The sequence below is a fragment of the Muscardinus avellanarius genome (genome assembly GCF_963383645.1).
Source record: "Muscardinus avellanarius genome assembly, chromosome: X".
Lineage (NCBI taxonomy): Eukaryota > Metazoa > Chordata > Mammalia > Rodentia > Gliridae > Muscardinus > Muscardinus avellanarius.
Genome location: NC_137792.1, coordinates 13343383 through 13367727, shown reverse-complemented (window position 1 = coordinate 13367727; position 24345 = coordinate 13343383). Strand labels below are relative to the sequence as shown.

At 46.1% G+C, this 24345-nt stretch overlaps 1 protein-coding gene across 6 annotated transcripts in view; it reads left to right on the top strand.

Annotated features, from left to right (window-relative positions):
* SH3KBP1 (SH3 domain containing kinase binding protein 1) overlaps nucleotides 1-24345 on the top strand; it is a gene marked incomplete at its 3' end in the record, with an annotated part of 239082 nt that overhangs the window by 179113 nt on the left and 35624 nt on the right. For all 6 annotated transcript variants that reach the window (XM_080719051.1, XM_080719048.1, XM_080719050.1 and 3 more), the window contains one exon: nucleotides 21621-21706. In XM_080719051.1, coding sequence (XP_080575177.1) covers nucleotides 21621-21706 — 86 coding nt within the window. The remainder of the gene's footprint in view (nucleotides 1-21620; nucleotides 21707-24345) is intronic.

The window sequence follows — 24345 nt, the reverse complement described above, 5'->3', positions numbered from 1 at the left end:
TGGCAGTACTGGGGTTCCTGGAAGCCCTTCTACCTCCGGGCTACGCTCCCAGAGCTATTTTTTATATTTTTATTTGGAAACAGGGTCTCTTAAACCAGCGCGGCTGGCTTCAAACCTGCGCAATCCTCCTGTCTCTGCCTCCCAAGTGCAGGGATTACAAGCGTGGGCCACCACGTCCAGCTAGAAAACTTTTTATCTTGTAAAACTGCACTTCTGTACCCATCAAACAGCAGCTTCCCAACTCCCCCTCCCCACAGGCCTGGCAGCCATTGTTCTCCTTCCTGTCTCTGTGAATGTTACTACTCTAGGGAACTCATAAATGGAATGAGAGTTTGTCTTTTTTTTTTTTTTTGGTGGTACTGGGGTTCCTGGAAGCCCTTCTACCTCCGGGCTACACTCCCAGACCTATTTTATACTTTTATTTGGAAACAGGGTCTCTTAAGCCACCACGGCTGGCTTTGAACCTGCGCGATCCTCCTGTCTCCGCCTCCCAAGTGCGGGGATTACAAGCGTGCGCCACCGCGCCCGGTGCTGAGAGTTTCTTTTGATGACTGGCTTATGCCACTTAGCATCATGTCCTCAACCCTCATCTTTGTTGTAGCATGATTCATTTACTTTTAATAAGAACAAAAATATCCCCTACCCTGTGCTGCCCGGATATGAAGTCAGTTCATGATGGGAATGGTTGAGAGGTGTCAGAAACTCAACCAACAGATGCTGGCGAGGATGTGGAGAAGTGGGAACTCTAAGACATTGTTGGTGGGATTGCAAATTAGTGCAACCACTTTGGAAAACAGTATGGAGAATCCTCAGAAGAATGGGAACACACCTACCATTTGATCCAGCAATACCACTGTTGGGTATCTACCCAAAAGAAAAGAAACCAAACTACCAAACTAATGCATGTGTATCTATGTTCATAGCTGCACAATTCACCATAGCCAAACTATGGAACCAGCCAAGATGTCCATCAACAGATGAATGGGTTATAAAACTGTGGGATATGTACACAATGGAATTTTACTCAGCCATCAAAAAAAACTCAATTACGTCATTTCCAGGGAAATGGATGGAACTGGAGGACATTATGCTAAGTGAGATTAGTCAGTCACAAAAAATAAGAAATCAGATGCTTTCCCTAATATGTGAGAGTTAGGGAGAAAAGAGGAGCAAACAAGATAACCTAAAGGAAGAGAAAGGAGGGGGAAGAGAAAAATCTCTAAAGCACACAGTGTACTTAAACATATCAAAGTCAATCACTAAGCCAAGCAAGGAAGGGAGGGACGGGGAGGGAATGGGGTGGTATTTGGGTAGGGGTTAAATCAGCGATGAGTACATGTTTGTACACACAAGTTTTTTACCCCAATAAGTTGTATGAATATAATGCACCAATAAAAAAATATAGAATAAAAAAAAAAAAGAAACTCAACCAACAGCGCTTGGTGCACACAGGCCTCCTGCCAGCTGAGCACAGAGCTGCCATCATCTCCGGGGCCTCTGAGCCCATTCAAGTGACAGCTGGCTCACCCATGACACTCTCCAGCTGTCTACCAAGGTCCAGTGCCACCTCTGCTCTGAGCAGTGGCCCTTGGGGAAGTGAAGGGGACCATGGTCCCTGCTGAGTTGGCCAAGCCCCTACCTGTCACACGCTCTCCTGCTGGCTATTGGGAGAAGGCTCTTTGCACATGCACATGATTGAGGCCCAGTGATTTTCGAGCCAAGGCCATAACAATGGTATGGTTGGTTGGCTTAAGAAGCTGGCAAAAAGCCGGGCGTGGTGGTGCACGCTTGTAATCCCCATGCTTGGGAGGCTGAGACAGGAGGACTGCACAGGTTCAAAGCCAGCCTTGCTGGCTTAAGAGACCCTGTTTCCAAATAAAATATAAAATAGGTCTGGGAGTATAGCCCGGAGGTAGAAGGCCCCTGGGTTCCATCCCCAGTGCCACCAAAAAGAAACAAAGAAAGCAAGCAAGCAAGAAAGAAAGAAAGTGGGGGGGGGTGGAAGGAAGGAAGGAAGGAAGGAAGAAAGACAGAAAGAAAGAAAGAAAGAAAGAAAGAAAGAAAGAAAGAAGAAAGAAAGAAGGAAGCTGGCAAAATGTTAGGTGGGCTCAATGGCACAAGACTGTAATTTTAGTACCTAGAAGGCTGTAACAGAAGGATTGCAGGTTCAAGGCCAGCCTCAGTAACTTAGCAGGGCCCTGTTTCAAAATAAAAAATAAAATAGGCCTAGAGGTATAACTTAGAGGCAGAATGTCCCTGGGTTTAATCCCCAGTAAAACACACACACACACAGACACACACACACACACACACACACACACACACACACACACACACGCACACAGCAAAAAACTACTTAAATCTAAGTGCTTCAGAGAAGAACATAAACCATTCAAACAAGGAGAAGATACAGAGCGGGAAAAGTCACATACCACTCTTTAGTGGGTGAAAGGGAAGCTGAAGCCATAGGCTGCAAAAATTCTGCCACCAATCCCACCAAAAAGACCTCAGCCACCTAAGACCAATTCTTTCAACAGACCTGGTGAGCTGCCCCCACTTTTAGGGGATACACACATTTCTGTGAGCTCAAGAATGATTTCTAAAATATTCCCGACACTCTTTCTAATGATCTGCTTAGAAGGGAAGTGCAATTCTGGACTGGAGTGTTGCCCTTGGGCCTCTGGTTACAGGATAGTTGCAGTGTTACAAGCCGAACTGTGCACTTGTAGGGGTGTCCTATTTGCATCCTGCATTTGCCCAGTTCTCCTCAGCCTCCAGTTCTCCTGTCTCCCAGTTGTCAGGAGTGCAAGCCACTGAGCAAATACACACGAGGGCATTTCACTAGTGGGAGTTTTGCGAGTGTGATTTTTTTGTGTGTGATTCTGGGGAATGAACCCAGGGGCATTCTACCTTTGAGCTCTATCCCCAGCCCCATTTTACTTTATTTACTTTGAAGAGGGGTCTTGCCAAGTTACTGAGGCTGGCCTTGAATCAAACTTGAGATCATCCCGTCTCAGCCTCCCAAGTACTAGGTACAGGCATGCACCACCATGCCCAGCTGAAATATGACCTTTTTTTTTATCATGCTGGAGATTGAACCCAGGGGTTCTATCCTTGAGTTATAACTTCAGCCCTATTTTTTTTTGGAACAGGATCTTAATAACTGAGGCTGGCCTGGCACCTGTAATCTTCTAGTCCCGGCCTCCCAAGTACTGGGATTCTAAGCATGGGCCACTACACCCAATTGAAATGTGACTTTTTAATGTTTTGTGTCTCTTCTGAGCAGCCTGGGAAAGGTGGCCTGCTCCCAGCCCTCCCCACTTCACTCTGTGACACTAATTTGTAGGACAGGGGATGGCGGGAAGGCCTGGAATTCCGACTCAGATGAAGGAGAGACTATGCCTGCCCTGGTTCAGTGGTCCTCAGACTTGAACAGGCCACAGAATTACCTAGAGACCCGGTCAAAGCAGGTCCTGGGGCACACCTTTGTAGTTGCTCACTCAAGAGGCCTGGGAATTTACGTTTCTTGTAAGCTCCCAGGTGCTGCTGCTGCTGCTGCTGCTGCTGCTGCTGCTGCTGCTGCTGATGGTGATGATGATGATGATGGTGGTGGTGGTGATGGTGGTGGTGGTGATGATGATGATGATGATGATGGAGTGTACACTGTGAGAACCACTGTTCTCGATTCTTATACGTTGGTGATGGTGCTTTCCCTGACTGCCTCTCAGATACCTGCTAATCCTCCCTGACTTCTGTGCCCAGTCAGCATGCCCTCCTCTGGAAGCCTTCCCTAATCTCTCACAATTTGCTCTCTCCTCCAAATGCCTGGCACCCCGTGTTTAGCCTAGTGCCGGGCCCCATGCTGTGCCACTTGGGATGCGCACACCCCCGGACTCTTTCACCAGATTGAAAGCAGATCAAGAGCGTGTTTTGTCATCTCCACATGCCTTACGGTGCCGAGCATATGGTAGTGGCTCATTTAACAAACACTTGTTGGATGTCGTGGTTCCTTAAAGGGGAGGGGGTGCCAGTGCGTATATTTTGTTCCGTTTTGCCTCTTCTGTCTTCCTTCCCAGCCTCTGCACAAGCTCTTTAGCATGTGTGACTTCGTTATAAGTAACCTAGTGCACCATGGATTTCAGCAGACAAAATTTTTTAAGGATGAAGGAAAGGTTTATTGTTCCTTAGTGCTTAATGTACTTTACATATATATATTATGTATGTATGTATGTATGTATGCATACATATATACATACATAAACATATATGTGTGTCTATAGCTAGCTATATATTGCTATATATTTTTGGATACTGACACATAGAGTTTATGAACTTGTTTCATTGTGCCAAATTAGTAAAGGTAGGAATAGTAACTGAATTCAAATAGTTTTATGTCAGAGCTGTTCTGGAGTAAGGTATTGTGTGTCGTGTAAACCCAAATCTTCAACAGTATTTACCTGACAGGATGTATTTGAACAGACAGACAGATGACTGAACAGGAGGACACAGAGCTATCATTGGCAGTACTTGCTGGGAACTAGGAATTGATCTTCCAGTTGCCCTGCCTGGGCTGGAGCTCCTCCTCAGCAGCCAGGAAGCTCTCTGCCATGTGGTGCTCATTTTTAGAAGAGACTGTCTCTTTTTCTTTAAACTGGAACTAGCAAGGTGTGGTTTTGCATGCCTGTAATCTCAGTACTTGGGAGGCTGAGACAAAAGGATCACAGGTTCAAGGCCTACCTCAGCAATTTAGTAAGACTGTTTCAAAACAAAAAATTAAATAGGGCTGCTCAGAGGTAGAATGCCCCTAGGATCAATTCCCAGTGCAAAAACCAACAACAACAACAAAAAGGAAATAGCAACTCTGAGGAAAAAAGGAACATGTAAGTTTAGGACCAGCATAGTCTTTTTTTTTTTAAGATTCACTTCAAATAAATGTATTGAGGAGCTACTGTGTTCCAGGCACTGTTGTGAATCTTCAGAAGAGTGAGCCTCAGGTAGCCTGGTTAATTTTTCAGGAAGTATATCAAGGAAGACCAGAAGGACAACAGCCAGCAGGTGGTGTCCAGTCTGAGCAAATAGAAACACAAATGAAGGACCTTACTGTGACTGTTTTTTCCTCAGATGTTTCTGTTGTATCCTTGACCACTGGTAAGAAGGTTCCTCCAATTTCTAGAAAGTAAGATAATATGCAATATTAACAGGGAAAAGGACTTCAAAAATTATTGACAGGTGTCAATTTAAAAACTCAGTGATGTTAAGAGATTCCCCTAGGTCATACTTGCCTCCTTGTTGTAGTCTGGGCCTTGGGGATACCTGTTATTACTTCACAGAATACAAAAGCAAGCTCTGCTCACCTTGTCCAGCCCATCCCATAATCGAGGTGCTCAGGTGCAGAGAGTATTCTATCTAGAGCCAGCCAAGGTGTCCATCAACAGATGAATGGATTACAAAACTATGGGATTTGTACACAATGGAATTTTACTCAGCCATGAAGAAAAACACAGTTACATCATTTACAGGGAAATGGATGGAACTGGAGGACATTATGCTAAGTGAGATTAGTCAGTCACACACAAAAATAAGAAATGGGATGCTCTCCCTAATATGCGGAAGCTAGGGAGAAAAATGGGTCATAGGAGAAACTCTAGACAAAGAAGGAGATTCTATAGAGGAGCAAATAAGATGACCTGAGGGGATGAGAGGGGGAAAGAAGGAAATTCTCTAAGGCCATGCTATACATTCACAAACATATCAGCATCAATCACTAAGCCAAACATAAGAAGGAGGGAGAGGGTGAGAATGGGATGGGAATTGGGGAAGTGCTAAATGAGTGATGTGCGCATGTATGTCTCCACCATCTTGTACCCCGTTAAGATGTATGACTACTAACCGGGCGTGGTGGTGCACGCTTGTAATCCCCACGCTTGGGAGGCGGAGACAGGAGAATCATGCAGGTTCGAAGCCAGCCTCACCTGATTTAAGAGACCCTGTTTCCAAATAAAATATAAAATAGGTGTGGGAGTGTAGCCCGGAGGTAGAAGGCCCCTGGGTTCCATCCCCAGGACCACCAAAATAATAATAATAAAAGATGTATGACTACAAGGCACCAATAAAAAAATTTTTTTAAAAAGATCACAAGTGCCGAAAAAAAGTAAAGAGAGATGCTCAAAACTGTAGAGTGACTAGTTTTGATATTTGAGCATGAATATATTTCAAATAACTGCCTATACCTCATTATTTTTGTATGGATGTGTACAGACACACATGAATTTGGAAGGTTATATGTTTAATGGGGAGTTATTCACTCAATAAGAATGGGCTCAGAAACCTTTTTGAGAATAGGTCCTGATCCATGGGATAAGTGTTATAAAGATAACAAAAAGAAAAACCATGTTTGCAACTCAGTGAGGCCCTGTTTCAAAATAAAGAATGAAAAATAGGGCTGGGGGTATATCTCGGAGGTAGAATGTCCTGGGTTCCATCCCCAGTACCCTGAGAGAGACAGACAGACAGACAGACAGACAGACAGACAGACAGACCAAGCCAGATGTAGTGGTGCACAACTGTAATCCCAGTACTTGGGATGTGAAGATAAGAGGATTGCAGGTTCAAAGCCAGCCTCAGCAATTTAGCAAGACACTCAGCAACTTAGTGAGAACCTGATTCCAGAGAACAGGGAAGCTAGAGCAGGACCTTGACACTGAGTTGGGGGAGCTTTGCCTGCCGTCTGGTGTAAATTCATGTGCCGTGAATGGAAAGCAGGAGACCAGCAGGGGTTGGATCCTGGTTGTAAGTGATAGACAGGCAGTCTGGGATAAAGGGGGAGGAGAAAGTGAGGCGATCCAGGGTGGAGTGGGAGCACCTGCTAGCCACAAGGAAAGAAGTTCAAGGTGATGTGTAAGAATGCACGCCTATAATCCCAGCACTTGGGAGGCTCACCACGACTTAAATCCCATTTCCCAATAAAAGCAAAACAGGGCTGGGTGTATACCTCAGAGGTAGAATGTCCCCGGTTCATTCCCCATTACCAAAAAAACAAAAACAAACAACAAAAAAGACTGAGGGGAGAGTTCAGATGTAGAATGTCTCTGGGCTCAATCTCCAATCTCCCCTCCCACTTCCAGAAGAAGAGAAGGAAGTCTAAGAGCTGGGGGTCAGAGGGCAGTTGATGCTTATGACTTTAGAGGAGCCGACCCACAGTGTGGGCAGGGAACAAGTGCAGGCAACTGAAAGTGAATGAATGAAGGTTGTAAGGGATGCAGGACAGAAGGCTTGCATCAGGGCCAGGTTACCCATGTGCTCATCATAGGTGGGCTCAGGATGCTGGCCAGCGCTGGAGAGGGAGGAGGCCAGTGTTCTTCAGTCTGGTGCCCTCCCAGATGGGTTTAGGCATGTTCAGGAGCTGATGACACTCCGTGCTAAGAAGAGTTCAACATTGCAATAGCAGGAGATGTGGGCTTCAAAGGGGAGCGGGCTTCCCAAGTTTTATTTGTTTGTTTGTTTGTTTGTTTGTTTGTTTGTTTTTGCAGTACTGGGATGGAACCCAGAGGCATTCTACCTCCAAGCTATACCCCAGCCTTATTTTTTGTTCTTTATTTTGAAACAGGGTCTCACTGAGTTGCAGAGGGCCTCACTAAGTGGCTGATTCTGTCCACGAACCGCGATCCTCCTGTCTCAGCCTCCCGAATGCTGAGATTACAGGCATGCGCCACCATGCCTGGTTCCATGGTGGGACTGCCGAGACGACCTGGTGGCTCTCTCCTGGGTCAGTGGAGCCCAATTAACAGCCCTCGCTTTAGCTGGTTATGACAAGGGTGAATCTGGACTATTCTAATCTTCAGCTGGAAGATTCTGAATATGAAAGAGTTGGTTACCAAGGCTCCCAATTCCCAGGGAATGAGCTGGGTGGCTGGTGCAGGCTTGTAAGCCCAGTAGTTAGGAGGCTGAGACAGGAGGACCACAGGTTTGAGGTCAGCCTTGGCAACTTAGTGAAGCCCTCCATAATTTAGTGAGACCCTGTTTCAAAAAATAAAAGGAATAAAGTAGGGCTGGGTACAACTCAAAGATAGAATGTCTCTGGGTTCCATCCTCAGTAGCACACACAAAAAATTTCCCATGGCATTAGTTATTCACTTCAGGTATAAAAACATATAAAATAATCCTAGATAGGTGGAGTATAGTGGTACGTGGGAGGCTGAGATAGGAGATTTGTAGGTTTAAGGCAAGCCTCAGCAATTTATTGAGGCCCTTATCAAGTTAGCAAAACCCTGTTTTGAAACAAAAATTATTTATAAAGGATGACAGTTGAGTGGTAGGCATGAGGATATGGGCAGGAGGCCCAGTGACCTTCCCGACCTGTGCCCCTTGGAGATGACCTATATTTGAAATGTTCATCACATGCCGGGCTCAGTGATGCTTGCCTATGATCCCAATACTTTGGAGGTTGAGACAGGAGAATCACAAGTTCAAGACCTGTACATAGTAACTTAGTGAGACTCTATTTCAAGATAAAAAATAAAATAGGACTTGGGAATGCAGCTCAGAGGTAAAATGTCCCTGGGTTCAATCCCCAGTACCCGCAAAAAATAAGTAAATGTTAAACACACCCTGGATTTTCCCTGTGAAGGGCTGGAGGCTTTGCTGAGAGGCTAGAAGCTCGGAAGGGTGTGGGGCAATGGAGGTAGCATTTAATTTTTTCCAATTTCTACTGATGCTGAAGCCTGGGATTTCAGTGAAACACAGGGAGATAAGTGATGGATGCGCTCTGAGCAATTTTAGTTTAACGAAGAGTTCAAGTAAACACTTACATGCCAAACATCAACTAAGTTCTTAGGGAAGAGTAGATGTCTCTCTTGAGATCCACTAACCAGCATGGGAATTCATATATTTCTTGAGATTGACCCAGGCATCTCAGCTGCTCATGCACCAGGGGTTACAGCTTAGCAAGAGATAAACTTCCAGGTACTGATCACTCCGTGGTAAATACCCCCTGTGTGCACCAGGAGAAAGGATTTTAAAAGGACCCTTTTGTTCTTCTTAGGTAGAAGCAAATCAATTAACTTAAAAAAGGAAGAGGAAATTAGTTAATGAGATCATGCAAATATTTCTGGAGTTGGCAGGTAAAATGTGTGCTTAGATGCATAAGCTATCAGTTTGAGTTTGGACTGTTAAAGTGCTCTAAATTTCTTCCCAATAATGAATTCCCAATAATGGGTGTGTGTGTGTGTGTGTGTGTGTGTGTGCGCGCGCATGTGTGTGTATGGTACTGGGGATTGAACCCAGGGATGCTCTATCACTGAACTATGCCCCCAACATGTTTCATTTTTTATTTTGAAACTGGGTCTTACTAAGTTACCATGCACTGACCTTGAACCTGCAGTCCTCCTGTCTTGGTCTTCCAAACACAGGGATTACAGGTATGTGCCAACAAACTCTGCACAAAGGTCCAATTTGATGGGCCCCTTCTTCCTCTTATCCTGCATGTCTTACCCCATGCAAAACACAGGTGAAGGTCTAGGCTTCGTGGTGAATGGAGAGGACGATGTTGAGTCAGAAAGCCAGAACTTGTCCTGGCACCATTGTTTGTTAGGGGAGGAACCTGGGGAGCCATGCTTAAAGCATCTAAGCAGCCCTTTCATCATCTGTAAAAGACATCTAATGCGAAATGTGCCATCACAGAGGTAGGTGTTCTCAGGATCAAACAGTGAATTGGAGAGTAGTATACAAAGTATTGTTTACAGTCATTATTAAATAGCAAGGGCTACAGAAAAGCACTACGCATGACAGTGCAGAGGAACTCCATGGTGATAATTTTGAGTGAAAGAAGCCAGACACAAAAGACTACGTACTGTACAATTTCATTTACATGAAATTCAGTAACAGACACCATCAGTCACTGGTGAAAGGTCTCAGAACAACAGCTCCCTTAGGGGAGGTCCTGCTGGGGGGAATGGCCTGCAGGGAAGATGGAAAGGTTCTATAATATGGTATGGGCTCGATTTTTTTTTTTTTTTTAGTGTTTCCTACGAGTAAAGATGAAGACACATGTTTGGAAAATTCAGAAAGAGACCTGGGCTAGAAATTACAGAGGCGGGTATCATAAATGGCACTTACAAGCAGAGAATGAATAGAACCACTCCAGGGATCTATGGAGAAGATAAGGAGAGAGGAGAGCCAACTGCAGGGAAAATTGGTATTTATAAGGTGGAAGAAGAGCTAGGCGTGGTGGTGCATGGCTGTAATCCCGGCACCTGGGAGGCTGAGACAGGAGGATGACAGGTCCGAGGGCAGCCTCAGCTACTTACCAAGACCCTGCTTCAAAGTTAAAAATAATAGAGCCAAGAGCTGACTATAGCTTGGAGGTAGAATGCCCCTGGGTTCGATCCCCAGTACCTCAAAAAATATATAAATAAGTGTGTGTGTGTGTGTGTGTGTGTGTGTGTGTGTGTGTGTGATCAGGCTGGGAGTATAGCTCAAGCATTGAATGCCCCTGGGTTTAGTCTTCAGTTCCAAAAATAAAGGGGGGGGACGAAGGTGCATGGTGTTTTGGAAGCTAGAAGAAGGGAGTGTGGAGCAATGACAGCTCATGGATCTCACACCGGGATACGTGCACATCAGAACCCGCTGTGTGGAGTTATAGAGAGAGTGGGCAGCGACACGCTATGTGTAGACTTTCCTGTGGGAAACTGGCTGTGGAAAATGGGTTCTAGATATGGATTCAGTGATAATACAGGCTTTCTGCATTTGCGCGTGGGTTTCTTTGATTTGTCTCAGATATTATCGAGTGGCTATAGTTGATCGGCCCGCCCCCATCTAGATAGAGTGGTACAGTCAGATGACCTGGCCTAAAACAGTTCCTGCCCACCCACTGCTGGCTTGGGCTTTGGAGCCTGGCATACCCGGTTGGAAACCCTAGCCCTCCCTTTACACGCACTCAAACCTTGGAGACGGTGCTCAGCTCCTTGATTCTCAGCCTCCCCTTCTGCAGAATGGCACAGTGAAGCCAACTTGCTCTTGCGTGGAGAGTTTACACAAGCCCCTACACCTCAGCGCCCTAGCTGTGGCCTGGCACCTCAAGAGAGCTCATCAAACCTGGGTGTGCCCTTTTATCTCCCTCGAAGGGGCTCAGTGGAACCAGACATGGTGGCACATGCTTGTGATCCAAGTATTTGGGAGGCTGAAACAGGAGGACTGCAGATTCAAAGCCAGCCTTGGAAGCTTAGTGAGACCCTTAGCAACTTGGCAAGACCCTGTATCGAAATTAAAAATACATACATACATACTGATACATAAATAAATAAATAAATAAATTAATTAATTAATTAAAAAGGGCTCAGAGGTAGGATGCCCTTGGCTTCAACCGTCAGTACCAAGAAAAATGCAAAAGTTAAGGGCTCGATTTGTGTGACTTGAATGGAAGAAGGATTCCCATATAGTGGTAAAGAGGCCCTATGCGGGAGCCTGAGGGAATGGAAATGCGGGCATCAGACAGCACGTCAGAGAGCCTCCGTGGAGTGGAGACAGGAGCAGCTGCCCCTTCGAGCAGTGGCAGTTGGGCCCCAGGGGAGGCTGGGAAGTGAGGGAGCACAGGAATCTTAGCAGGCACGGGGGAGCCCCTGGCGGTACTTAGGGATATCTGCATTACTTGCTGATGTCATTTCATTTGCATATCTCATCTCAATTTCCATCCCCTTGTAAAATGAATTCTATTTGCTGTAGCAAGAACCAACAGTAGTGACAGGTTAGCCTGGGCTGAGCCAAATTGATTTTCCTGCCACTGAAGGTCAGAATTAGGCAGTGGGACAGTAGGAAGTAATCACACCTCACACATGCATAGTGCCATTTTGGTTTGCAGAGTTATTTTGATTTTTGTGGTGTGGGGGACCTACTAGGAATTGAACTCAGGTGTGCTTTACCATTGAGCGACATTCCAACCATTTTATTTTTTATCTTGAAACAGGGTCTCACTAAGTTTCTGAGGCTGGCCTCAAACCTGTGATCCTCCTGCCTCAGCCTCCCAAGTACTAGAATTATAGTGGGCTAGGAATGTGGCTCAGTGGTAGAGTTCTTTTCTGGTATGCACAAGGCTCTGGGTTCGATCTTTACCACCATATACAGAAAATAATATTCCATGTATGCCAAGTATAAGATTCCAAGTATCTGCATCAGACCTGGTTTTATATAGATTATATAGTACCATTTGATTTCTGTTACACTTTTTCCATGAACTGTTTCTTTGAATACTATTCCGCTATGTGGCACCCCAAAAATTGATCTCATAATTGCACAGTGATAAGTTCTTCTCCCTCCAGAAACCACAGACTTGAGATCAACATCCTTAAACCCCGTGTGTGTGTGTGTGTGTGTGTGTGTGTGTGTGTGTGTGTGTGTGTGTGTTTATGTCCAGGGATGCTCTCTCCCTCTGAGCGATACCACCCGACCTTTTTACTTTTTATTTTGAAACAGGATCTCACTAAATAGCTGAGGCTAGTCCCGAACCTGTGATCCTCTTGGCTCAGCCTCCCAAGTACTGAGATTACAGGTGTATACCAACCTTCCCCTGCTCCCTTGAGTCTCTTTGACATGCCAAACTAGGGATTGCATATGAAGTCTGTGTAAATCATCCTCCTTTTGCCTCACCTACTTAATGGGGCTTGCCATGCCCTGGGTGAGCTCTGGAGAGAGGCCCGCTTCCAGACACGCTTACCGAGTCTACACAAAGAAGAGACACTTGGAAAGGAGTTGAGTGAGGAATGTCCTGTCACCTTCCAGTGTGTCTCTGCCATCTATAAATAGCATGGTTTGTTTGTGCTCATCTGGACAGGGACATGCCATGCAAGAGCTGCCAGGAGAACCACGCTGGTTCCTGCTCCCTGTGCCCCTGGTTTCTCTCAGATCATCCCACACTTAAGTGGGAGCACTTTTGCAGTCCATAAGTACCTCGATGCCTGAAACTTTTGGGGCCTGCAGGTGGGCAGGTTAGGGATTCTGTAGATCTCAGCCAGGCCTTTGGATCCATATTTCTGGGAAAAGGGAAGAAAGTCCTCCATCTGATGAGTGAAAGAAACCGGGGTTCCTATACCCCTGTTTTATTCATCCATTCATTATGGTGCTGGGGATTGAGCCCAGAGGAGTTCTACCTTGGAATTACACCCCCAGCCCTTTTCTAAAAAGCTAAGTTGTTGAAACCGGCCTCAAACCTGCAATCTTCCTGTGTCAGATTCCCAAGTACTAGGTTGATAGGTTTGTGCCACCAAGCTCAGCTCGATACTCCTGTTTTATTATTTCCTGATGAAAGGATCCATCCTTCCCAAGTAGACACATGCATCCCAGGCACAGCATTTTTGAAGGACTGACTTCACATCTGCTGTCTTCACAGATGGGCTGAACACGCTTGTAGTTTTAATTCGAGTTAGAAAATCTCTCAGAGCACCGAACGAGTGCACCTGAATGCTCATTTTTATTATCGACATCCCAGATGTGGTCGGGGAAGATTGGAGTGGGCATCAAGAACCTTCTATTTGGTTCCATCTCTGCTACCAATCAGCCGCATGACTTTGGGCACATCTCTTCCATGCACCGAGCACAGGACCCTTTCCTGTAACAGAGTGGGGCTTAAACGGGTGGTCCCTGGCCCACTTTCATAGCTAGAGCTGAGGTCTGAGATGCTACAGCAGGCAGCCAGGGAGAGCAGGAGTGTCCGTCCACCTTGCATTCTCAGGTTCATCGCTGGACTAAGACCTCAGAGGCAAGCAATGGGACCTTCTGGTTTTACATCAGAGGGTGATGATAATAAGGGTGCCAGGCCAGATGTTGTGGCTCATGCCTATAATCCCAGCACTTGAGAGGCTGAGACAGGAGGATTGCAGGTTCAAGGCCAACCTCAGCAATGTAGTGAGATCTGTTTCAAAACAAAAAATAAAAAGGGCTAGGGGTGTAGCTTAGAGGTAGAATGCCGTTGAGTTCAATTCCTAGTACCAAGGAATGATAACAATGAAGTTGCCAAATTAGAGAAAGAAGACAGGGTGATTCAGATGGTTTCTTGATAACCTGACATTTGACATCTGCCATTGTCTGTAGGAATTGAAAGCTCCCAGGTGGAAAGAGAAGTGGTTAAAAAAAAAGAGGATGGCCGGGCGTGGTGGCGCACGCTTGTAATTCCTGTGCTTGGGAGGCAGAGGCAGGAGGATCGAGGCCAGCCGCGCTGGTTTAAGAGACCCTGTTTCAAAAATACAGAAAATAGGTCTGGGAGTGTAGCCCAGAGGTAGAAGGGCTTCCAGGAACCCCAGTACCACCAAAAAAAAAAAAAAAAAAGAGGATGTATAGTGTGTGCCTCGGTGGACAGTGAAGCTTTTTGGTTTCTTTTCCTTTTTCTTCCCAGATTCTTCCCTTATCCCATTTAAAAAAAATTGGCACTGGGAATTGAGCCCAAGCGTGTTCTACCTCTGAGATGCACTTCTAGCCCTTTTTATTTGGAAATAGGTTATCTGCAAGTTGCTGAGGGCCGGGCTAAGTTGCTGCGGCTGGCCTCGACCCTACGATCCTCCTGTCTCAGCCTCCCAAGTACTGGGCTTATAGGTGCGCACCATTGCCCCTGGCTCCACATAAATTTATTTAGACAGTTAAATACTAAACATTTGCATTTTGGTAGTGCATCCTTTTGGTGGGCCGGTTTCTTTTTTTTTTTTTTTTTTGGTGGTACTGGGGTTCCTGGAAGCCCTTCTACCTCTGGGCTACACTCCCAGACCTTATTTTTACATTTTTATTTGGAAACAGGGTCTCCTAAGCCAGCGCGCGGGGCTAGCTTCGAACCTGCGCGATCCTCCTGTTTCTGCCTCCCAAGCGCGGGGATTATAAGCGTGCGCCACCACGCCCGGCTGGTGGGCCGGTTTCTAAAGAGTCACCTAAGGACTTCGATTCTTGTTCACTAAGCATGGCTGGAGCCGCTCCTTATCCATCCGTCCTCACTCATCTATGGGAGGTTTGTGGGTTCTGGATAAGGTTTTTGTTGGTGCTTTTTGTGCTGCTGCAAATATGTTTGCTTGCTTGCCTTGGCTTCCTGCACACTTCAACACCTTTTGGTGCCACATGTCTTGGCTTAACTGTCCCAACTTGGGCTAAATTGAGCCCTACCCCTGGCTGAGCTCCTGTTCTCAAGGGAGGCTGCAGTGTGTCTTCCACATTCCTGTCTGTGCAAATCTTCTGTTTCTAGTCTAAATGGGAAGAGCAGGCCCCTCTGGGTGCGTGATTTTTGTTTATTATTAGTACCTCTTAACTCGGGGAGCAAAGGCAATTTGCCCAGCTGGCAGGGAGCTGAGGTGACACAGGCTGCCTGGCATCCTTGATGATTCACTGTCCCCATGGCCACGATCCCCAGCCCGGAAGACCAAGAGGCTGACTAACAAAGCAGCTACAAGAGGTAGTTAAGAGTTTGTGCTCTGCCATCAGAACTACTAGGTTCCGCCTTTTATTGACAAGTGAATTCATCTCACTGAGCCTTGATTAGATAATAAAAATGGTTTTTTACAAGTACAGTTCCCCAGGGAGCACACTGAGCCAACAGAGTATGAAGATAAGTTTTAGGATTCTATACCCATGGAAGGGAGAAGGAAGTGGGACTGGGCAGAAGGAGATGTCCAATTGTGACACGGGCTCAAAAAGCATCTGCCAGAGCCTGGCGAGGTAGTGTCTACCTGTAATCCCAGTACTTGGGAGGCTGAGACAGGAAGATTGCAGCATGTAGGTCAATGCATGGTTAACTTAGCGAGACACTGTTTCAGAATTAAAAATAAAGTAATAAAATAGGGCTGGTGATATAGCTCAGAGGTAGAATACCTCTGGGCTCAATCCCCAGTATCAAAATGACCTATGTAAGTTGTCCCACAATGCACTGAAATGAGGGGGTATGGGCTGCCCTAGAAAGCGGTGCCTTAGGCGAGGAGGCTCTCTGCGGCTGAGAGGGTCCCTGCGGGGGCCAGCAGCATCGGGAAGCAGCCTGATGATAGCACTCTGAGCAGCGGGGGTGGCGATCCTGCCACGGGAGGGGGTCCAGGACACCGTGGACAGCCCAGGGGTGGTTGTGAGGTTGGAGTAGGCACTATGTGAAGGATGCTGGTTCGGTGCTTGACACTTGCTGGGCATTCAGCACGCAGTGGCTCCTGTTTTTACATCTGCGGCATCTTGGCTTCTGCTTTTGCCTTCTCCCGTGCTTGCACTACTTAAAGACTCTTCTCTGCAATTTAGCTTCCCTGTATAGAAAAGCAAGGAGACTCTTAGCTGCTGGGTGTCTCTGCAAGCCACGTGTCTTAAATGTCTATAAAACTGCTAAGAAAAATACCCCAAAATAGCATTGTTTTGCTTTCAAAATCAGCGACGAGCCAGGGCAGCTTTGTTCTGAGGCCTTGGACTAGATGGTGCCTCATCTTGCCGGCCTTCTCCCGTGTTCTTTCATTTAACAACTGTGGTCTTAGAAACGCATCAGACAAAAACACGTGCAGGAGCTGGTGAGTGACAGAAGGATGCACTTTGTTCCTCTTTCTTCGAGTTCAGTAACACATCCTTTTGTTGCACTCAGATTGAACTCAGAGTCGTTCTGCCTCTGAGCTTTACTCCCAGCCCTTTTGTCTTTTGAGATAGGAACTGGCTAAGCTTCTGAGGGGCTTGCTGACTAAGGTTCTATGGCTAGCCTCAAGCCTGTGACTCTCCTGTCTCAGCCTCCCAAGTACTGGGATTCCAGGCATGCGCCACCACGCCTGGCAGTAACACCCCCTTTTTTGCCAAGTGGTATCCTTCTGTTAGGCTGGCTAGGGAAGAATTGGGACCAGAGAGCTTGCATCTTCATTGGGTGTCAGCCTCTCCAGACACGTGCTCCAGTGAATTTCAGCAATTCTGGTATTTTTTAGAACTGAAATTCATTAGCATTGTTGTAAAGAGGCTATAAATACAGTGAAAGGCATTTACAAATAGACATTGTAAAATGCTTACACACCCACAGTCTGAACACTGTCAAAACACCAGCTGCAGCTTCCCTACTTGGAAGGATCAGAACCTTTTTTAAACTACACCTACTGTGTTTTCAAAATAGGCTCGCTTCGGGCCCTCGAGAGATCATTCCAACAGAAGCCTGTGTCTGGCTCTTGGCACGAGGGACCAAGGCTCAGTCTGAGAGATGAACAGGATCCTAAAGTCCTTCCTGTCAAAATGAGGCGCAGTGCTTTAAGGATCTGGGAGGAGTACACTTGGGAATGGTTAGTTCCTATGTCATCAGGGCGGTTCCTCATGGCTGGAGATGTCAGACCATCTGTACAGGGCCTACAGGTGACACCCAGAGGTGTGGGACTCTCTCCTGGGTCAGAAGCCGCTCCCTGACAAGAGTTCACCCCAGGGAACACTAAATACCAGCTAAGGAGTGGCCAACTTGGCCAACTTGCGACATACTCGTTTTTCCTTTTTATTCAGTTTCTATCAGAGCAGTGCTCCCTAAATTGGAGAACGATGCTGGGTATGGTGGCACATGCCTATAATCCCAGTGCCTGGGAGACTGAGGCAGGAGGATCGCAGGGTCAAGGACAGCTGCAGCAATTAGGAGACACCCTCAGCAACCTAGCAAACTGTTTCAAAATAAAATAGAGCTGGGGATAAACCTCAGAGGTAGAACGTCCCTTGGTTCAGTCCCCAGTACCACAAAATAAATTGAGGACAGAGCCTCTAGTAGCTATAATAGGTTTACAGTTCTGCTCTTCATCTGCATGGTATTCCTGATCATTCTAACTGCTGTAAAGACAAAATGATCTTATTGCAACAGTTTCCCATTGGTGCCCACCATCTTGGAGTGTTTTTAGTTTCTTAGGATTTTGCAAACAGGGTTGTTATATTAGTTTGCTCAGGTTGCCATAACACTATCCCAGACTGGGTGGCTTAAACCACAGGCATTTATTTTCTCATGATTGTGGAAGCTAGAAGTCTAAGATCATGGTATCGTGTCAGCAGGATTGGTGTCTTCTGAAGGTTCCCTCCTGTCTTGTAGATGGCTGCCTTCTCACTGAGTCCTTATAAGGTCTTTTCTCTGTAAATACACATTCCTCCTACTTAATTTTTTAATTTTATTTATTTATTTATTTATTTTTTGGTGGTACTGGGGTTCCTGGAAGCCCTTCTACCTCCGGACTACACTCCCAGACCTATATTTTATACTTTTTTATTTGGAAACAGGGTCTCTTAAGCCAGCGCGCGCGGCTGGCTTCGAACCTGCGCGATCCTCCTGTCTCCGCCTCCCAAGCGCGGGGATTACAAGCGTGCGCCACCACGCCCGGCATTTTTTTAATTTTAAAAGAGACTAAGTTTGCGAGACTGGCCTCAAACCTGAAGTCCTTCTGCTTCAGCCTCCCAAGTGCTGGGATTATAGGCGTGTACCACCACACCTGGTTAATGCTGCATTTTTAACACATTTCATTCAGAAGATTCTAGTTGTCCCCCAGTGTTTATGGGGGGTGGGTTCAAGGAACCCCCGCAAAGGGTAACATAATCTTTGGATGCTAAAGTTTCTTGTAAAAATAGTATAGGATTTGCATATTACCTAAACCTATTCTGTATATTTTTATCATACCTAGGTTATTTATTTATTTTGGGATCCTGGGGGTAGATCTCACAGGCTTTTCTACCTCTGGGCTATACTCCCAGACCTATTTTATATTTTATTTGGAAACAGGGTCTCACTAAGTTGCTGAGAGCCTCACTCAGTAGCTGAGGCTAGCTTCGTACCTGTGCGATCCTCCTGTCTCAGCCTCCCAAGCGCTGGAATTACAAGCGTGCGCCACCACGCCCGGCTCAGTGAAATGTTTTGAAATAAATTTCCTCTGTCCCATCACTTCACTTGGCTCAGGATCTGTCTGAGGCAGTGACCTTGAGAGTCTTGATATTTGGTGGCCAGCAGATGGAAAGAGAATTTGTGATAGAACCCTTGCTTGGGTCCTCCAGTCATAGGAAGCTTGGTTAGGCAAAAAAAATAACAGCCCATCTGTGAAGCCCCGAGCTATTTCCTTTCCAAGTTTAACAGATATCTCTGTCAACATTCTCACGGATGTAATCCAAAACAACTAGCCATGCAACTTAGAAGAAGGAATATTTTTTTGCTCACAGTTTTTGGAGATTTAGAGTTTCGGTCCAGGTCAGGTGGGTGTGGAGAGCTCAGGGCATGGTGGCAGGGAATGGAAAGAGGGAGCGCACAAGGCTCTCACATTATGGAGACTGGAAGCAGAGAGAGAGAGCAGGTAGAGGAAGAACCATATAATGCCCAAGGCCACACCCCCAGGGACTCCTCCATAGCAACAAAGCCCCACTTCCAACATTGCTGCCTTATTTCTGTGAGGGCTAGGGGGACATTCTAAATCCAAACCACTATGGTAGATCGTGTTTTGCCTGGAATTCTATTTCAGCCTAGCTCTGAAAGCCCTGGAAGTGCTATAGTACACACGCAGAGAATAGTGTTCTGGGGATATAACTCTTCATGGAGGCCATGCCATTGGTCCTCACCTGTGCTCATCCTCAGGTTTAGGCTGCTTAAGGATAAGATTCAGGGGTGCTGGCTGAGTGTGGTGGCACATACCTCTAATCCCAGTACTTGAGAGGCTGAACTGGGGGGATCACAGATTCAAGGATAGCCTCAGCAACTTAGCAAGACCTTGTTTCAAAAAAATAAAAAAGGTGTAGAGGAGTAGCTCTGAGTAAAGTGTCCCTGGCTTCAATTCATAATCCAGGAAAAAGAAAACAAATAAATAAAATAAGGCTGGTGCTATAGCTTAGAGGTTCAAGGCAAAATAAAAGAAAAAAAATCTCCTACAATATCCTCCTTGCTTTCCAGGACAGGTCTCCTGATGTAACCTTCCCTCCCCCCTACTACCTTTAGGGCAAACCAAACCCTGGCACACCCATCCCAGTGCAGCCGGGCCCTCTCCACCCTTGCCAGCATTTCTCCTCTTGCTTCTGCAGGGACTTCGGGCTTTTGCCCTGGGACATCTAGCCATATGAGCACTGTCACCCACACCTGGGTCCCTGCTCTGTCATTCCCCATACAGATATGTCTTCTCTCCCTTTCTTCCAAGATCCATCTGTAATGCTGCCTCTTGTACATTCCCCTCTCCTCCAGCTTGCAGCTCCCCTGCACTAACCCACAACTGGGCCACGCATGGACCACATAGGCCTGTGGCTGTCTCTCTCACTCCCATTTACACCATGAGCCTTTCCAGAGTACTTGGCCCTCTCTGTACTCCAGCACGATGGGTGTTTGATAAGTGCTGCCTGAGTAAATCTGTCACTTGTGTGGTTCAGCTCCGGGCCATGGTGACCTTCAGTAGCCATGAGATGCACTATTTCTGTTGCTTCGCTGGGAACAACTGTTCAGCTTCTTCCCTCTTGTTTTATGGGAAAGGATGTTGTCCTGTTTTGCTGCTACCACAGCCCTTGGATAATGTCATTCAGGACTCATCTCCTCGAAAGGGCCGAAGAGCTGCCCCTTCTAGAAAAATTTGGAGAAAGTTCATGCTAATTCAAGAAGAGGCTGTGTTTCCCTCACTTTCTATTATTATTATTAGTAGTAGTAGTAGTAGTAGTAGTAGTAGTAGTAGTAGTACTGGAGGTTGAACCCAGAGTCAGTCTACCTCCAAGCTACACCTCCCAGCCCTATTTTATTTTTTAAATAGAAGAGGCTGTGTTTCCCTCATTTTCTATCATCATTAGCAGTATTAGTATTAGTATCAGTACATTGTTCTTATTATTGGTACTGGAAGTTGAACCCAGAGGCAGTCTACATCCAAGTTATACCCCTAGCCTTATTTTATTTTTTATTAGGAAACAGAGGCTTGCTTAGTTGTTGAGGGTCTGCCTCACTAAGTTCCTGAGGTTGACTTGAACCTGCCATCCTCCTGTCTCAGCCTCCCAGATACTGAGATTACAGATGTACTTCACCATGCCCAGCTACTGAATCTATTTGAAGGCCTGTTCCCATCCCAAACATGTGCTGCTTCCAGTTCAGATCCAGAAGGAAGTCACTCATGTCCTGACAGGCACAGGGACCCACCCAGGAGCCATCTAATTTTACAGATATCTGCCCCAGCGCCAGCTCTTGGCCTGCCAGATCTCAATTCGACACCTTGTGCTTGTCAACAGCCCAGCAGATGCCTCGGCCCTAGGGCCAGAGAACCTTTTTCTCAAGGTTAAAAGTAGCTGACCTTTGACAAGCAACATTGGCTAAATTCTGTGTTCCTTAAAAGGGAAGCTCCCAGGTTGCCAGTGCTTATTTGGCCATGGGGTGGGAGCAGGCCAATGTCACACCCTGCGTACCCAGCGGGTGGATCCGTGGCTGGAGGCACACTGGCCAAGTCATTATTAAAATAGCTGTCTTTGAAAATATGTGCGGGAGAGGGGATCGTCCAGTCTGATGCCAGTTTATACCACAGCCTGTGTGGCTGGACACCTCATTGGCTCTGAGGCTCCTGCTGGCTCCTTTCACAGGCGACTCGCCCCACACTCACCACCCTCTTTAACATGTGTGTGGCAAGAAAGCTGACAGAACGACAAGGACACGCGCCCATTATTAAATGTCTGGATTTGTGTTTTCAATGTAGGGGTGACGGTCCGAAGATTGACTTGGCGGGCAGTACGCTATCCAGTATCCTGGACAAGGACCTCTCAGACCGCAGCAATGACATCGGTGAGTAAGAAAATTGCTGTGCTTCTCGTTCTAAAGCAAAAGGAGGATCGCAGAGCCCTGCTTGCTCCTTTGAGCAGCGTGATGAGCACTAACGCAACCATCGAAATGTCAGGCTGCCGGCGTTGCTGGGCTTTACATGATGCAGGTTTTCAAAGAAGGGAAGCAGTGGTGATTTCTGCATGAAAACAGAATACTTGGGATTCTTACCTTCTCTGACCTTAGCAGAAATTCCTTGTAAGAGCTCATGAAAAGAAATGATGCCAGGGGTATGGTGGCACACACCTGCAATCCCAGTTACTTGGGAAGCCGAGACAGGAGGATTGTAGGTTAGAGGCCAGAGCCTCAGCAACTTAGCAAGATTCTCAGCAACCTAGAGAAATTCTGTTTCTAAACAAAAATTTAAAAGGGCTGGGGGTGTCACTCAGAGGTAGAATGCCTCTGAGTTCAATCCCTAGCACTGTGCCAAAAAAGGGAAGAAATAATGAATAAATCTTTATGTGAAAGAGAGCATGAGCACTTACATTTGTGATTTCTATAGTTAACATAAAACAGTAAATGGGCACAAGTGCAAATGGCGGGGCTCATTGGAGATACAGCGATAAGTGTTTGGACTTGGAGTTTAATATGAGCTTTGGTATAGTAATTGTCGCTGAGTTTAGAACATGAGTTTTCCCAAAGTCAGTATACTCCCAGATGGTACACGGGAAGGGGGCTAAAGTCTCTCTGGGTTAACAAAAGTCGAAGTCCTTTAGGGGCATCTCTGGATGGATGTGAGGCTAATAATGGTCTTACCTGAGTGACACTCCTTTTAGGAAGTCCAAATATGGGGACCAAGGAATTTTTTAGTGTTGCATCTGTTACTTGTACCTGTTGTGATAACAAATTAGCATTCTCTAAAATTCTATATATTATAGAGAGCCACATTTTGAAATTTGCTTCATTTATTTAAGCTTTTATTGTGAGGCCATTATAAATTCACAGACAGTTACAAGAAATGATACAGAGAGCTGGGCATAGTGGCCCATGCCTGTAATCACAGTACTTGGGATGTTGAGACAAGAGGATCACAGGGTTGAGGCTAGCCTCAGCAACTTTGCAAGACCATCAGGACCTTAGCAAGGTCCTGTTTTTGTTTTTGTTTTTTTGCGGTACTGGGGATGGAACCCAGGGGCCTTCTACCTCCGGGCCATACTCCCAGACCTATTTTATATTTTATTTGGAAACAGGGTCTCTTAAGCCAGCTAAGGCTGGCTTCAAACCTGCACGATCCTCCTGTCTCAGCCTCCCAAGCGCGGGGATTACAAGTGTGTGCCACCATGCCCGGCTGCAAGATCCTGTTTTAAAAATAAGAAATAAAATGGAGTTGGGGTGTGTTCAGAGGTAGAATGCCCCTGGATTTGATCCCTAGGACCAGAAGGAAGGAAGGAAGGAAGGAAGGAAGGAAGGAAGGAAGGGAGGGAAGGAGGGAGGGAGGGAGACAGCCACCATGCCCTTTAACCTGACCCACCCTCCTATAATAACATCTTATAGAAATACAGTATAGTACTGCAACCAAGACTTTGACAATGATGCAATCTTCCAAACTTATTCAGATTGGCATAGCTTTGCTAGTACCTGTGTGTGTTGCATTCTCTGCAGTTTTATCATATGTGCGTTTGTGTATCCACCACTACAGACAAGGCACACAACCAGGATCCCTCATGCTGCTCTTTTGTAACCATACTCACCTCCCTCTTGCCCCCTGCAAACTCTAGTAATCATGATCGGGATTGATTTGACGTGGAAGTTAATTTCCATCATCATCTGTGTTGCCCACTCCATTTAAAAACAAGTGTTCTATAGTTGGCAGGCCTTATAAGAATGCTAGAGTGCCTGGCATGAACATTCTTTTTGCCTGGTGTTACTCCCCTGCATGGGTGCTCTTTTCTCCCAAATCTGCTCGTAGAATTTTGTCTTTACAAACTGCTGACCCGCAGTCTCTGGCTTGACCTCGTGAAGGCCTGTGGGTAGACTGTGTTACAGTGACTGTAAATACCAAAAGAACTTGCTTGGTTTCCAGAAGCTGGCTTCTGTCCTCAGCCAGCCTTTGGGAAGCCCGGTGAGGAAGCATAATCTGACAGCTTGGGCTGACATGAGAACAGCAGCAGCTCTGGCCTGCTGTAGCTCTTGATCTGGTGAAACCGCAGGGAGAGCAGAGTTGTGATCAATGCTGAATGAAGGGGACTCATCAGAACCAGTTTGAGTAAGTTCTACTCTGCCATGCCTGGTCAGTATTTTGGCTCTTTTTTTTTTTTTTTTTTTTTTTTTACAGTCAGTACTTGGGTTGGAACCCAGGGGCATTCTACCTCTGAGCTACACCTCCAGCACTATTTTTTATTCTTTATTTGTATTTTATTCTTTATGTTTTTTATTTGTATTTTATTCTTTATTTTTATTTTATTCATTATTTCATTTTTGTTCTTTATTTTATTTTTTTATTTTGAAACAGGGTCTCACTGAGTTGCAAAGGACCTCACTAAGTAGTGGAGGCTGGTTGTAAACCATGATCCTCCTGTATCAGCCTCTCGAATGCTGGGATTATAAGTATGCACCATCACCAAAATATGAACAGCATGTTTGTCACCCTGTCCAGTTAGTTT